This window comes from Chenopodium quinoa, unplaced genomic scaffold, assembly GCF_001683475.1.
Source record: "Chenopodium quinoa cultivar QQ74 unplaced genomic scaffold, ASM168347v1, whole genome shotgun sequence".
Classification (NCBI taxonomy): domain Eukaryota; kingdom Viridiplantae; phylum Streptophyta; class Magnoliopsida; order Caryophyllales; family Amaranthaceae; genus Chenopodium; species Chenopodium quinoa.
The window spans coordinates 1,023,236-1,039,197 of NW_018743906.1; the positions used below are offsets into that span (position 1 = coordinate 1,023,236).

The 15,962-nt window shown below is 36.4% G+C and overlaps 1 protein-coding gene and 1 long non-coding RNA gene across 3 annotated transcripts; one reads left to right on the top strand and one right to left on the bottom strand.

Annotated features, from left to right (window-relative positions):
- Positions 1-7,002: 7,002 nt before the first annotated feature.
- On the bottom strand, positions 7,003-10,199 carry LOC110686931. Of its 2 annotated transcripts, XR_002504371.1 has the most exons (5): positions 9,996-10,175; positions 9,697-9,795; positions 9,191-9,322; positions 8,315-8,353; positions 7,003-7,194 (listed from the first exon to the last, which is right to left on the bottom strand). It is a non-coding gene; the product is annotated as an uncharacterized LOC110686931 (long non-coding RNA). The 2 variants fall into 2 exon arrangements; XR_002504370.1 differs by having other exon boundaries at positions 8,315-9,322; positions 9,996-10,199.
- A 3,278-nt stretch (positions 10,200-13,477) lies between these two features.
- LOC110686996 lies at positions 13,478-14,798 on the top strand. The gene is made up of 2 exons (XM_021863631.1): positions 13,478-14,356; positions 14,757-14,798. Exons 1-2 carry the CDS (start codon positions 13,478-13,480, stop codon positions 14,796-14,798), a joined length of 921 nt encoding a protein of 306 aa, XP_021719323.1.
- The last annotated feature ends 1,164 nt before the right edge of the window (positions 14,799-15,962 follow it).

Consider the following 15,962-nt stretch of genomic DNA (forward strand, 5'->3'; position numbering starts at 1 on the left):
TGTTTCTCAGGCACGGTACCGAGCACTCGACAAGAGACGCAATCTGAGACGTGTTCATATCAAAGATATTTTCATATCAAAGACATTGGAACACTTACCCTTTTGTACACTTTTATGATTATTTTATTTTTTTGCTTTTGCTTATTATTATTTTTTTTTTGCTATTTAATCTTTTGAATTCGCTCAAGCTTTTGAGATTGCATAAGTTACACACCATCCCATCCCAAGGCTAGGTAAATGTAGGTAGAAAAAATGAAGGGTCTATCGTTAGACGAGGCTCAAAGTGGTTTACCAAAAAAGGATGTATAATTGAAGGGTGAAAGGTAATATGATGTGGCTACAAGGGGTGCCTCAAATCATTGGGTATACCTTGTGCTTAATTCGACACGGATTTTTTATTTTTTTTTTATTTATTTTTTTTTTGCAATGTAATGTGATCATATGTAAGAGAATAAATGCTCATTTTATTAAAAAGGGGAAAAGGAAAAAACTACAAAATAAATCTAAAGGAAAAGAAAAGGTGCCTATGCTAGACTTATTGGGGAAGGGAAAAAATGAAAAAGAAATAGAAAAAAGAGGTCATGAAATCTCGTCATTGAAGCTCGCCTATTGTCTTGTGTTGTTTGTTTTATCATCAGTCGCTCTTCTTGATAACTGGAGGTATAGGAAGCTTGTTATTATCAATCAAATGTTGGATAGCCTCCTTTAGCTTCCAACAGCTCTCAGTAGCATGACCTCTACCTTGATGGTATTTGCAGCGCACATTTGGATTCCAACTAGGCACCCTCTTCTCAAGCGGGGGATCTTGAAGAGGTCCAATAGGAGTAATGATTCCCTTGGCATGGAGTCGATCGAAAGCATCATCGTAGCTATTTCCAATAGAGGTAAAATCCATTTTTTGTTGCTTTCTAAATCCTAAGATCTCATTAAGGTCGAAAGTACCAACACTGTTGCTAGAGTAGGTGTTTTCGGAAGGAGAAGGATAGTCATTATTCTTCCCTTTACAGCCACTGTTGTTATTGTTATTGATCTTGTCCTTCTTGTCGCGCGGAGGAACATGAAGGAGATTTGAATCAATGAAGTCTTGAACACAATCCTTGAGGGAGAGACACTTTTCGGTAGTGTGACCGTGACCTTTATGGTATCGACAATAGGAATTTAGATCCCAATTGATAAAACGTTTTTCAGATGGAGGGTCTCGACTGGGACCAATGGAGTGAATATGATCTTGATCATGAAGACAATCAAAAGCTTCATTGTAAGTCGTTCCTATTGGTGTGTATTCTTCAATGGTCCGTTTTTTCCCGTGGCTTAGGAGCATTGAGTTCTTCATTAAACTCTTGGCGAGAATTTTGTTTGATGGCCATCACCCGATTTGCTAATCCTTCTACCACGTTCAAGAGCATGGTAACGACATCTTGCAATTTCCGAACGTCTTCTTTTAGACTTGACGAGTCTTCCTTGGTATTATCTAAGAAAGGACTTTCATCCTCCCCAATCATGGCCACTTCATCGAGAGAGGTCATATAAGATGTCTCGATCATGGGCTCTCCTACAGGTGTGATAAGAAGTGATGGATCGAAGGATGCTTGGTCATCTTCGATGGCTAGAATCTCAAAAGTTTCATTGTTATCGATCAGATCTTGAATAGCTTCTTTGAGTTTCCAACACTCTTCAGTGTCGTGACCCTTTCCTTGATGATATTTGCAGTGCTTATTGGGGTCCCACTTGGGTAGCCTAGCTTCTGGAACTGGATCTTTGATAGGCCTTATGAGCATGACTACTCCTTTGTGATGTAGCTTCTCGAAAGTTGTTTCATAACTCATGCCAAGTGGAGTGAACACCCTTTTGGACCTTTGGATTCGTGATTTAGAGGCGTTCGTGGCATGTACCAGCCTTATTAATGGGAGAGGAAGAAGAAGGATGGTCGTTCTTCTTTCCTCTCACACTATTATCTTTCAGAAGGTCATCTTGAATGTTAATGCCTATATTATAGACAGCCTTGAAAGTATTCATGTTGTGTTGGTATCTTAAGTGCTTTGAATACTTCCCTTGAAGATTCTTGATAAACATCCTCACGGATTCTTTTTCGGTAGGAGTCTTGACCATATTAGCAGAAGTTTCCCTCCATTTATTGAAGAAAGAAGTGAACCCTTCGTTTTCTTTTAGTTTTAACAACTCGAGTTGTCTATGGTCTGTTTTGTCTTGGATGTTGCACTTATATCTATCTATGAAAGAATTTTCTATTGTAGGGAATATTTCAAGCGTTAAACCCCTAGCTTGAACCCAACTGTGATCATACACTAAAGTACGGTGGCGTCCAAAAGGGAAGAAGATAGAGCAAAAGAGTCGCCAACAAGTTTTAGGAACTTGTAAACCGTTCACAGGGTGAAGGTTACACCCTTTAACGATCCAAGAGATCGTCAACTCCATAAGGTCTAGAAGCAAATAAGGGTTCGGGGATGAAGGTACAAATCCAACCTAAAAGAGATTGAACCTGCCCTAATAATATGCCTCTACTTTACTCTGATCGTATTCATGTGCGCTTTTCAATTAACATGCAATCAATATGATTAACCCTAAACCTGTTTATCTATGTTGGTTGAATTTAATGCACAAATAAATCTATTATTGGCGATCACTTGAAATTATAATCACATTAACCCTAAACAAGATTATTAATTATCTTATTAAGCGCGATTACAAATACCAATTCCCTTTAAACACGCATAAAAGGTGTGATCAAGCAATAACAATAAATATCAAGCAACATAATATTAAATAAAAATCAATAACAATAATATTAATCATCATCAAAATAATAATAATAACGATCATCACAATAACAATTATAATAAATATTATAATCATAATCATAGCAATCACAATTAATAATAATTATAATAATCATAATAATAATTATAATCATAATTGAAATAACAATCATAATAATTAAATTAATCATGTTAAAGCATAAAAATAATAAGATCCTAGGCATGATACTAACAAGATTAATAACAAGCTCTAGCATGTCACTAAACAACAAAAATCAAATCTTTAGCCCTAACATGATACTAACAATCATAAATGTTAGGAAGAACATAGAAAGCATCGTAACAATCATATTTAATATTAAAGTTACCCTAGACATGATACTAGGAATATCATAATAACAATTTAAACATGATCATGACATCAATTAAAACCATTAAAGCACTTACTTTGATGCCTCGTACCTCTTTCTAATAACAAAATACACACGTTAGTAACTTCAAGGAAAATAATAAACAAAACAATTAAATTAAATAATTGAAATAGAGATTTGGGACCAAACCCTCAGAAATTAAATCTTTCACGGCTAGGGCGAAGGCAACTTCGAATATGGCGAGGTATTTCTAGATCTTGCGAATGCGGAATTTTGTGTATGAAAAGCTATTTTAGAAAAGGAAGAGAGAGATGGGTGAATGAATGAATGAAATAATTAATGATTGCGAATGAAAACTGATTGTAGGTGAATGAAAACGGAGTTTTTACGACGTTATTTATAGAGAAAATCAGCCAAAAGGATAAAATTAACAAAATAGAGTCTGGTTCAAAAAAAACGAGATTGGTGCCAGGCATTGGCCATTGGCGCCAGGCGCCAATGCCTGGCGTTAGGCGCCAATTCTGTTTTTGACGCATTTTCTAAAATCAGATAAATTTTGCCGTACAGGAGGATAAAATCGTATATTTTCCTCAAAAATGCTCTTTGATTTTAATTAAAACATTGAAAAGTCAACAAAAATCAATTTATCAATGCTAATTGAATTAGGAATGAAAAGAACCTTCTAGAAGAATTTAGAAGACTAAAATCATTCCTAATTGCATTAGGAATGATAAATCATATTAGGCCCTCCTCTAGATCATTGGGCCGCACATAAGGCTCAAACCGGGCCCAGTTTAGTAAATTGGCCATAACTTCCTCAATATTCATCGGAATTGGGCTTATAATATATCGTTGGAAATCTCTTGTCAAGCTCCATCCAACTACACTACTATTGGACCCATATCATGGACCAACCAAACTGGATTGGCTGTTTTCTGAAAATAAGTTTTCAAAAACAGAGAGAAGAGAAAAGGAATTAAAACTATCCACAACACTAGACTTTCCACACTTTCACTTCATTCGATTATGATTCGACGCGAAAGGTACTCATCACTGGGTTTAGTTTTGGGGAGACACAAATGGGTGTCTACAGCTATGGACTCCCAAAAAGAGGTTTTTTCTTTCTCGAGAGAAAAGAACCATTGTTGGAAAACAATCTCGAGTGATAGCGAGAACAGAGAGGGGAAAACCTTCTTATCAATACCCCTAATGCTCATTATAGTTTCAAAAGCTCTTAGATGAAATTAAGGGATATCTGTTGCCTTGAATTTAGGGATGTCAGTGGCGTTGAACTTATGCGGAATAAGTTCCTTTTCCAGCGAGACCCCTCATGAACTCATGCCCTGAAATTTATAGTCACTAGATAGCTTCCTCAAACTTTCTTGCACGAGGTTCATTTGTTGTTGCTTCACAGGGTCATCAATTTTGAGGGTTAAAGCCTTTAACACCTCAGTCACGTCATTCAATTGATTCCTAAGTTCATTGACCTCTTCTTGACTTGCCATTATCTTTTTAGCCTTCCTCTTTTGACGAATTGGTTCATCAAAAAGTGAGACTTGAATAAAGAGGTTGTCCTTGATTAATCGCCCTTCTCTCCTCGACCAAGTACTGTGGAAGAGGAATTTGGGGATAACTATCGTTAATTATTTGACTCAAACTTTATTCAACATGCAATGGATGGAGGAAGTGAAGAAAGATTGGAATAGAATGTGAAGAAAGATGATGTAGATGGAAGGATATGGAGAACTAGGAATAGAATGTACCCCCAACTCAAATGACGGAAAAAACGACTCATGCATGAACCTAAGACATGGTCATGGTGACATGTACTCAAAGCGCGTGCTAAGACTAGTGAGTGTAGGTGACATACTTGGACTCGTGTCATGACCATGTGGCTAGACTATGTGACTAGACTCAATTAATGACTCGACAAGGTGTTATTGACAGCGAAATTTAACCGAATTAATTAGCAAACTGGTTAATTAGACACTAGGTGATGACTTGATCAATAATCCAAACTGTCGGCAAAACGACAGGACTGGCGTCGCACTGTGTAGTGTAGCGCCAAACGACAGAGCTGTCGCCAAGCGCTACACTCCACAGAGTGGCGCTACAGTCCAGACTTTGGTGTCAATGCTGGAGCTTCAATCTGAGGCTGTTTTCGGTGTTATCAATCAATAAGAGTATGCCTAAAGTCGTACTAGGTCAATTCTGATTAAAATATTAGACTTTATTGACTCAAATTAATTAATTAATTAATTAGGCAAAGTTCTTTAAGTCATTAATTTATTTAATCTCAATACAAGTCAAACAAACGGTTAAGAAAACATATATATGCACAACAAATAATGCACAATTAGTCAAGTAGGCACAATATGATGCAATGAGTTTGCAACCTAACATGGCTCTAGTTCTCTAAAGTTCGGGATATGGTTTAGTCAATAGAGGGTCCGGATGCACCGCGCGGAAGCCTAACCATGGCGCTACAGCTGGCATTTGGCGCCGATCTGGAAATTCACGTGTTTTCTTAAAATCAGATAAAAATTGCCGTACAGGAGGATAAAATCGTATTTCCCTCAAAAATGCTCTTTGATTTTAATTAAAACTCTGAAAAGTCAACAAAAGTCAATTTATCAATGCTAATTGAATTAGGAATGAAAAGAACCTTCTAGAAGAATCTAGAAGACTAAAACCATTCCTAATTGCATTAGGAATGATAAATCTATATTAGGCCCTCCTCTAGATCATTGGGCCGCATATAAGGCTGAAACCGGGCCCAGTTTAGTAAATTGGCCATAACTTCCTCAATATTCATCGGAATTGGGCTTATAATATATCGTTGGAAAGCTCTTGTCAAGCCCCATCCAACTACACTAATATTGGACCCATATCATGGACCAACCAAACTGGATTGACTGTTTTCTTAAAATAAGTTTTCAAAAACAGAGAAGAGAAAAGAAATTAAAACTATCCGCAACACTAGACTTTCAACACTTTCACTTTATTCGATTATGATTTGACGTGAAAGGTGCTCATCACTGGGTTTGGTTTTGGGGAGACACAAATGGGTTTCTACAATATGCCATAACTAAAGGCCTAACACAAGCATAGGAAACTGAACACTGAAGACAGCAAAACAAGTTCCTATGCGACTCCACTTTGGCCACTAATCAAACTTCCTACGCTTAAAAAAGCTATCGAACTCAGGTGGGACTGGTAATGGCTTCCAACTGAGGCGATCACCAAAAGATAGCCTAGCTCTTGCCTTGTGAGGTAGAGGAGGAGGAAGAGTAGGTGTTGGAATCATGTGCGCATTAGACTTAGGTGTTACGCAGTCGTCCTCGCCTAAAAAAGGAGCTAAGTGCAAAGCACCCTGAACCCCCAGCACACGTTATTTAGCTGCTGAGTAGTTCTCCCTAGCTAAGGAACACTTAATGCCAGCATAAACCCCATCGCCATAGTTCATATCCACTATGTCAAGGTTGTATGCAGTGCGTAGAAAATCTACAACCCTCCTAGCAACATCTTGTTAGGTAGCCTTGGAGTCAGCGCGAACAGTGCTGAAAATGCACTCCATTCCAGTAGCAATTGAAGGAGTGTAAACTGTAAGCCACGAAATAAATTTAGTTGGCCCGAGCTTGAAGGTGTCAACTGCTGAAACACGTGCTTTAGTCTCCACAATCAGAGCGTCCAAGAGATCCATGTAGTCAATGGCCAAAAAAAATTATTTTTTTTTTTGCACCGGTTAACCGGTGCCAAAAGTGCCAATAAATATATATATATATATATATATATTTTCACTTAAAAATTAAATAGATTAAAATACATAAAAACATCAAAACATAACATAAAGCAAATATCGATTAAAACAACATCAATATCATCGAAAATTTGCAATACATAATCAAAAAAAAATTACAACATATAAATACAAAAAAAAATTACAATATAAATTTTAAAAAAATTACAATATAAATAAAAAAGACAAAAACAAAAACCCCATTCATTCTTGTATCTTGCTTCTTCGATCTCAGATCTAAATAATATACCTGCACCGATAAAAAAAAAAAACCCATTAATATAATTAAGCTTCAAACAAAAAACCCAGAATTTAATCCCAAAAATTGAAAAAAAATTCAGACCCGGAAAAAATTGAAATCGCAAAAACCCAGAAAAAAAACTTGAAATTGAAAAAAAATTCAAAATCTGAAAACAACCCCAAAAACGCATGCATGAACCCAAAAAAATGATTATTTTAATCGAAAATTAACCAAGAAAAATCGAAATGCTAGCCATAACCCAGAACTCAATTAATTAACCAAGAAAAATCGAACATAAAATCAAAAATTAACCCAGAACTCGATTAATTAGCCCAAAAAAACGATTATTTTAATCGAAAATTAACCCAAGAAAAATCGAAATAAAATCCGAAAATAGATTTAAATCGATTAATGAAACCCAGATCAATAGAATTAAAATCCAAAAATCGATTTAAATCGATTAATTAAACCCAGAAAAATCCAATTAAACCCAAAACTCAATTAATTAAACCCAGAAATCTCAAAATAAAAAAAAATAAAAAAAATAAACCCAAAAAACACATGCATGTACCCAGAGTCGGTGTTCTTGGTGGTCTTGGGTGTTGGTCTTGGTGGTGGTCTTCACCTCTTCGGTGGTGGCTTTTGGTGGTGGAAACGAGTGAGAAGGGGAGGAGAATCAGGGAAGAACGAAAGAGAAAGAGAAAGAGAGAGAGAAGGAGATGAGATTGAAGGAAACTGATGAGAAACAAGGAGAAAGAAGGGAAACAGAGAAGAGAGATAGAAAGAGGAGAGAGAAAGAGAAGAGGAGCGGCTGAGGAAGTGAGGGAGAGTTAGGGTTTTATTTGGGTTTATATGGTGCGGGTTATTTTTAAAATATATAGATGAACCGGTTTTTTTTTAATGCAGCACCGGTTCAAACCGGCACCGGTTTGAGCTAAGCCGGTGCCATTGCTCTTGGTCAAAAATTCCTCCCATTTTTAGGCAGGTTTTTGCCACCGGTTTGGCTTGAACCGGTGCCTTTTGGGGGTTGCCTTTTTGTATTTTTCTACTAGTGAATAACGAAAAGAAGCCAAACCAACTCATAACAGAATCAGCAAAGCAACATAGTTCACCATAAGGAAATACTTACAGCAGCATCTGCACCTCCACCCATTGCAAGCTCATAACTCTACAATAGAAATGGCAAATACAAAAAGGAATATTCAATACCTTCACCAAAAACTAATCCCTTGAAGACTATCACAATTTTATGATTTATTATTAGTAACCAAAAGCTCAAAACTAGAGTTTAAGCAAAACCCATGTAACCAATTCCAGACTTCACACTCACTCTAAACCAAACAATATCAAAAACATAGTTTAACAAAACACAACCAGGTTAATTAGCCAATCAATTTAGTAAAACAGATGTAACTAAATCCTTACTTCACAATTGGTGTAGACCAAACAAACAACAAAATGTTGTTCAGTAAATCGCACTGAGTTAATTAGGCTATCAAGATTTTAAAATAATAATTAGGCAGTAAACATATCAGTGATTTAGCAAATTTAAGTCCAGTGACATAATGTATGTACATAAGCCATGATGACAAGAATCAATCTAACCATGGAAAGTGAAGTTAAAGAATTTATTATTGTGTGCATGATTCTGAACAGATCCTTCAAGCAAGTTCATAAATGTTCATATTTAGTAATATTAAAGTATAGTTATCCAGAGGTGGGTTGTTGTTAACTTTAGCACTAGGACCTTTATCTAAATTCACACTACCTCTAATGTAACCTCCATGGAACTGTGGTGTGTATTTTTGTAATGAGGAAACCAAATGAACTCTCTTGTATTTATACAAATACAAAACAGTAGACAAAGCAAGTCAAAACAAACTAAGCTAAAACACAACAGGTAATTGAATGGACCTTGTACATTTTTCAATAAAAATCTATCTAATGACAAACCTGAAGATCCTATTATCAGTAAGCACATGGTATAAAAGAGGAACGTTTTTACCCATTATGAACAGTGACAGACCGATGGGTAATTAGGTGCTTCATCCAAAAGCAAGCAATTTGGCCCTCTGAAACCACTGGGCCAAAGACTGAGCTGTGGGTTGTATAAAGTAAGCAGCTCTAAAACAAAAAACTGTGACAAAAACCAAAACCAAAATTTAATAGTAATTAACACCCAAAATACAATGGATTATCACTTAGCATATCTCTGCCATCTAATCTAACTCACAAATAGGAAGAATGTAACAACTAATAAGCCTATAAAGAACCAAATTTCAGGATTAGACTCATACTTAATTCAAAATAACAACCAATCAATTAAAACCCAAAAGCATCGCCTAGCATCTCTTCCCTAAAAATAAATTAATCCCCTTGGATTATGATCTTCACAAAGAACATGTAAAATACATTTAATCACAAACTTTAGCAGCCTATTATCAGTAAAGAAGCAGCCAATCCCACTTCCCAAAACATGAGCAGAGGTTATAAGAAGAGGAACACTCTTACCCATCATGCGCAGCAGTAGACCAACAGGTAATTAGGTGATTCATCATAAAAAAAAACAAGCAGTTTGGTCCTCCCAAATCCATTGGTCAAAAGACTGAGCTGTTGAAAAACCCACAAAAGTGTGTATCAAACTAAGCTGTATAAAGTAATTATCTTAACAAGCAAATAACTGAAATTAGTTGCCATTTAATTCACTAATAATTGCCATTGAATATAAATAGCTCAAAATTAAAGTACCAATTTCTAAGGCCGAATTCATAGATACTTCAGAAGAGAGGACTAAGAAGTGTAGCAATTACCAGTTTGTAGCATGATCAAGCATCGAATTGATGCATCTGCAATCAGAAATGATGGGAAAATAGCTTTAAATTCCTAAATATTGCTACATGTTCAGCTTCTTAATAGTCAACCATTAATAAGCTTTGCAGAAATAAGTGATTTAATTTCCCACATTGTCGAAGTGAGTGAAGAAGAAGCTAATTATCAGATATTCATACGCGTGGTCAGCCAACCCTACACGTGGTCAATGAATGCCTCAATGATACATGTGGTCATGATATGTCTATTTTATATAATGATTTGCCCCCGTCTATTGGTCATAATTAGGAGTATTTTTGGCTCTTTAGAGCCACTTTTATTGCTAATGTGTGTTTTCTAGTGTTTTCGTAGTTTTGGTAGTGTTTTAAAAGAAATTGCATATTTGGAGCTTTTTGCCGAGATTATTTGAAGCAACTACGAGCATTGGAGGAGCACGACCATCTTTCATAGCCCAAGGCCGGTTAGAGTCATCAAACCGGTGATTAAGGGCTCGATATATGAGAAGCCAAGGCATTGGACCAAGAGATCAAGCCCCAAAGAAGAAATCCGGATTGGGCTAAAGAATTGAAGCCCAATCATTAGTCCAAGTTTGCCCAAATAGCCTCGCCCGATCGGGTGAGCCCTGGCCGAGGCGCACCCGACCGGGCGGGGCAGATGACCAAAGAAGCTGCTTCTCGCCCTGTTTCGCGCCCGACCGGACGTGAGAGATACATCATGGAAGAAAAAGGCGGGCCCGACTGGGCGAAGCTCTGCCCAACCGGGTGTGTGTCTTGAAGTTTGATTTTGATGATTTTACTTAGTTTCTAATTAGGATTTTTAGAAGCTTTGTATAAACACGTTCTTAGTTGTTTGATACAATTGTCTCTTCTTTTAGCTAAATCTCTCTTTCATTAGTTTAATTTTCTCTTAAGCTTAAACTTCTCTCTTGTTTCTCTCTCTAAAACTCTTGGTTTAATTCAATTTTATTATTTCCGTTAACTTTGGTAACAATTTCTTCCCTTTTTATTTCAGTAATTTTTTTGCTTTTGCTCATCATGTGGTTTTGCTTAATTGCTTTGATTAGTTTAGATTTAATTATGTGTGAGTAGATTATTTTCTAGGGTTGTGGGGATCCATAAATAATATGAAGGGGTAATTTATTATTGTTGATTGTCAATGCTTGATTAATTTCCTATTGATTGATTTAATGTTATGCAATTAAATTAAGCCTAGTTAAATTATATGAGTTTTGCAATATTGATTTGAGATTCGACAGATGAGAATTGATATTTAGCCTTAGTTTCAATAGGCGAGTAATTTATAAATGTTTAAGTCAAGATTAAAAAGATGCGATTTAATACCAGTAGATTAATTCTGTGATTGTAATACGTAGCGAAAGCTCTTTATGATATGATTAATAAATTCATTGATAATTGATTATTTTGTTTTACCCTGTAATATTATTTATTGGTGAACCTATACTCAAGGCTTTATTTATTTGATTTTCTCCTAAAACTTTAATCTTCGTAGTTTAATTCTTTTCATATCAATAAATTAGTTACCTAATAATTTAGATTATTTAATTTAATTAAGAATAAATTGACTCGTTTTCCTGTAGTTCGACCCTACTTCCCTATCTGCTTTAGTTAGAGGACTTAGGAATTACTTTTGATAAGGTGATACGACTTTAGTCTTTTAGGTCAGTGAATGCCTCAATGCTGCACATGGGTTTTTTTGGGGGGTAAATCAGGAAGACCACTGTAGATAAGGAAAAGCATGAACAAATGCAGGGGTAATATAGGAAGAACACTGTTCATAAGTTGTCCCATTTTTTGAGTGTCTTGGTGCTTTTATAGGTTAAGGGTGAATGAAACAACGGAAAGTGAACAGAAGTAAGAGAAGAGGAGTTGTGGCAATTTTAAAGGAGAGAGCAAGTTAAGTGTACAGTAAGAGTTACGTTCGTCATAAATGCTTGCTAATGTAGGTTACCATGCAACTACTAACTGTACCTTCAGGTTACAATGTAGAAAGTCATATATGCAAGGGCACACCATAGAAAAGTGAAACTTGAAAGGTCACTATAAAGAAAAACCCTTTATGTTTTGAATTTACATATTAAAACAAATCCAATAAGATTTCACACTATTTCATTATGTAAAATCACAAAAGAAAACCAAAGGAGAGTGTGAATAATGGTAAAGTCAAAATTTAACTAGTGACCCATATAGCTGAAAAGAATCAATGGAATTTCTATTACAAATGACTAAACTAGTATTAGTTGTAATTTAATTGATGTAGCATCTATAAGAGGCACCTCATAATTTTTACAAGCATAAAACTTTATAACCCATCACATGGACATGATATGATGAATGTCTGAGTAAGTGCAAAAAATTCATAAAGCATATACTACCTCCGGTCCACTTTACTAGCAACTTTGAGGGTGTTTGCGGAGGTCAAGGTAAAACTTTTAAGGGGTGAATTAGAAAAAATAAGGGTATGTAATTAGGAGATAAAATTGGAGGGAATAGTTATGGTCCCCTATTTGACTTTTTTTAACCCCTTGTACTTTTGTGAAAGTAGTGGGAAATTCCCACCCTTATTTCCTGGCAGCAAATGAAAGTAGTGGGAAATAATTTTCCCCAACTTGTTTGCCTCCCAAAATTTCCCCAAAATTCAAAATTTTGACCAATTTCCCCCAAAATTTAAATTTCTCCATTCAATTCAAACAAAATGCCTTATATAAAACCAGGGCTTCCCTTCCAATTCCCCATTTTCAAAAGACTAGTTTTAGGGGAATTGGGGAGGGGGAGGGGGAAGAATTAATTCAATTACTATCACATCAGAAATTAGTTTACTAAGGGCCTGTTCACATTTACTTAATTTCAGTTCAGTTCAGCTCCAATCAGTTCAGTTCAGCTTCAATCAGTTCAGTTCAGTTCAGCTCTTAATTTCCCTCTCTCATAAAATATTCATTTCAGCTCAATTCAGTTCAGTTCAGTTCAGTTCAGCTCCAATCAGTTCAGTTCAGCTCAGTTCAGTAAATGTGAACAAGCCCTAAATCCAAAATACAGGCAGTCCTAACAAATTACAACCATCTAAAAGTTGATTAGTTAAATCCTAATTCCTAAAGTTGTGTTAGTAGATGCAGCTTCATTAATTACAAGAATAGGCTCCGTTGAAGACTGTCCAAAAACCACCAGCCGCCACTTCATCACCAAAAAACAATCCTGAAAAATTTTTAAAAGAGAAGGGACTCATGGCAGAGTTCATACACGAACTTATGGATGAGTTAATTCAACAGGACCAGCTCATGGAACATGATTTGAACGAAGAACAATTCATCCAAGAAGAGTATCAATGGTCCTCAGATTTAGATCAGGAACAAGACTAACATCATGAAGATAATGATGCAGATGGCTATGATGCAGATGATGATGCAAACCAAGAAGAGCTACAACACAATTGCAGACCAACAAGAGAGATGACAGTAGAACAGAAAAGAGCAATTGTTGAGGAGATTATGTTGCACATGGAGGGGGACTCACTGCCTAGAGGCTTTTTAGCCAATTTGGCAAGAAAACATTCAGTGCACAAATCTACAACAATAAGATGGTTTCAGGTAATAAAACATTCTCTAGCACAAGGTATTGTTGTTGATGTGAATACAAAAAAATTAGGCAGGACAGTACAGGACGCAAAAGCAAAAGAATACACAGATGAGTTCCTAACATTTGTACCATTGTATAAAAGAACAACTGAAAGGGGATATGCTGCTGCACTGAAAATACCCAAAACAGCATTGCATAGGCTAAGGCAGCAAGGCAAGCTGAGAACACACACAAGCACAAATCACCCAGTATTGACAGAGAAGCACAAAGTGTCAAGACTTAAATGGGTTTTAAGTCTAATAAATCCTGTACCAGCAGTAGGGGACCTAACATTCACTGATATGCAACAATGGATACATTTAGATGAGAAATGGTTCTACATTAATCCAGAAACAAGAACCTTCTACCTACTTCCAACAGAAGATGATCCATACAAGGCTCAACAATCTAGGAGATTCAAGATCAAAGCAATGTTTATGGGAATGATAGGGAAGCCATTGTTTGATGATGAAAACAACATGATACATGATGGAAAATATGGCCTTTTTCCTTTTGTAAAGTATGAAAGAGCCAAAAAGAAAAGCAAGAACAGAGATGCAGGGACTCTAGAGACAAAGGCAATTCAAAGTGTCACAAAAGAGTACATAAGAAAGATGCTGCTAACACATGTCATTCCAACAATCTATGAAAAATGGCCACAACAGTTACCAAAGGACATCATCATACAATGGGATAATGCTAGGCCTCATCAGGTACCAAAGGATGAAGAATTTTAAGCAGCTTATCATGCACATGGGTTCAACATTCAATTCATTTTCCAACCAGCTCAGTCACCAGCAGAAACAAATGTTTTAGATTTAGGCTTGTTTAGTGTGATTCAATCATTACAATATCAATCATTTCCAAGGAATCTAGATGACTTAATCAAGGAAGTTGCTAGAGGTTTTCAAGAATTTGATCCTATACAAAACAAGTACACATGGATCACACTGCATGATAAAGATACTGGAAAAGCAAGGTGGTAATAACTTATATCCCCCACACATGAAGAAGAGAAGTTTGGACAGCCAAGGTCTACTACCACAACTACTTGAAGTAGACAGGGATCTCATTGCTCAGTAGTCCATTTTTTGGACACATTCACAATTACAGGAGATCGATGATGAAGGGCTCATGGAAGTAGATGCAGACTGATAAATGTGCATAACTTTTGGAAGGGTAGTATTAGGGGACTCAATATTGACTTCCACACATAACCTTTTCCTATTCAAACAACTTTTTGAGTTAGATTATGTGTAGGTTATGTGTACTTTTGGTAGATACAAATGGTTCATTTATTTGGCAGTCATGTAATCAGTCAAGCTCATATATTTTGATTAAACAAACATTTACAATTAAGTTTAATTGTGTCTTTGTTTAATTTTTAGAACCTATTATTTCCATCAAAATGGTTGTGTTTTCAGTCAAAGGTACCTCAACAAAAACCAGATTGACAAGGTTTTTGGAGCATCCAGACCACCCAAGTAGCTATCAGATGAGTCCCATCATCATATGGAAAACCAAAAGGGTTATGCATTATTAAAAAAGGGACTCAATGCATGACAGGCAGAATACAAGGGTCAAAACTGATCACTTCCATGCCAAGTAGGTCAAGGTTGACAAAACCAGGAGGGGACTCAATCTCAAGAACCAGAATAGACCAATCAACTTTAAATTCCACCTATGCAACAAACATATAGGAAAATTTCTATATTGTACAGGTCAATCACATAACATCTCCAACAAATGCAAACAACCTACATGTCTAAAAAATACCAGTTTTATCACAAACAGAAATCAACTTCTATCAAACACCAGCATCCCAAAACAGAAAGGCTAACAAAATTAACTATCCACAATCACTCCAACAGTCATGCATGAATTTCTCATGTAAGTAAATTCACACTCATGCAACAAAATGAACTACTCACACTAACCGCAGCAACAACCCAGCACACAACTTCAAAACAACAAATTGAACAGTACACGCACAAACAGAGAAGCTTATAAAAAAAATTAGGGTTTATAGAGTATACGCTGCGCATTCAATTACGAGGGGGGTTGAACTGAGGGTAGTAGATCTGCAGGTAAGCCTCAATGACTTCCTCCCTCGACATGCAGTCTGGAGGACCAGATTTGATGCATTTTGCGCCGGAGGAAGGCCCCTCGTCACGGTCTTGGGACTCCGGTGGCTTAACCACCTCAGCAACCTCTAGATCTACTGGGGTAGACTCCCCTGTAACAGATCCGGTGGCTGAAACATCAACCTTAGTCACTAAAGACCCAGAACCCCCAGCAGAAACAACCGCAGCAACCATG

What these genes read in the sequence shown, in the direction of transcription:
- LOC110686996 (XM_021863631.1), top strand. Translation starts at nt 13,478, where the DNA reads ATGACAGTAGAACAGAAAAGAGCAATTGTTGAGGAGATTATGTTGCAC. An exon ending in ATAATGCTAGGCCTCATCAG is followed by an intron (nt 14,357 to 14,756) that starts GTACCAAAGGAT and finishes TCACAATTACAG; the next exon opens with GAGATCGATGATGAAGGGCT.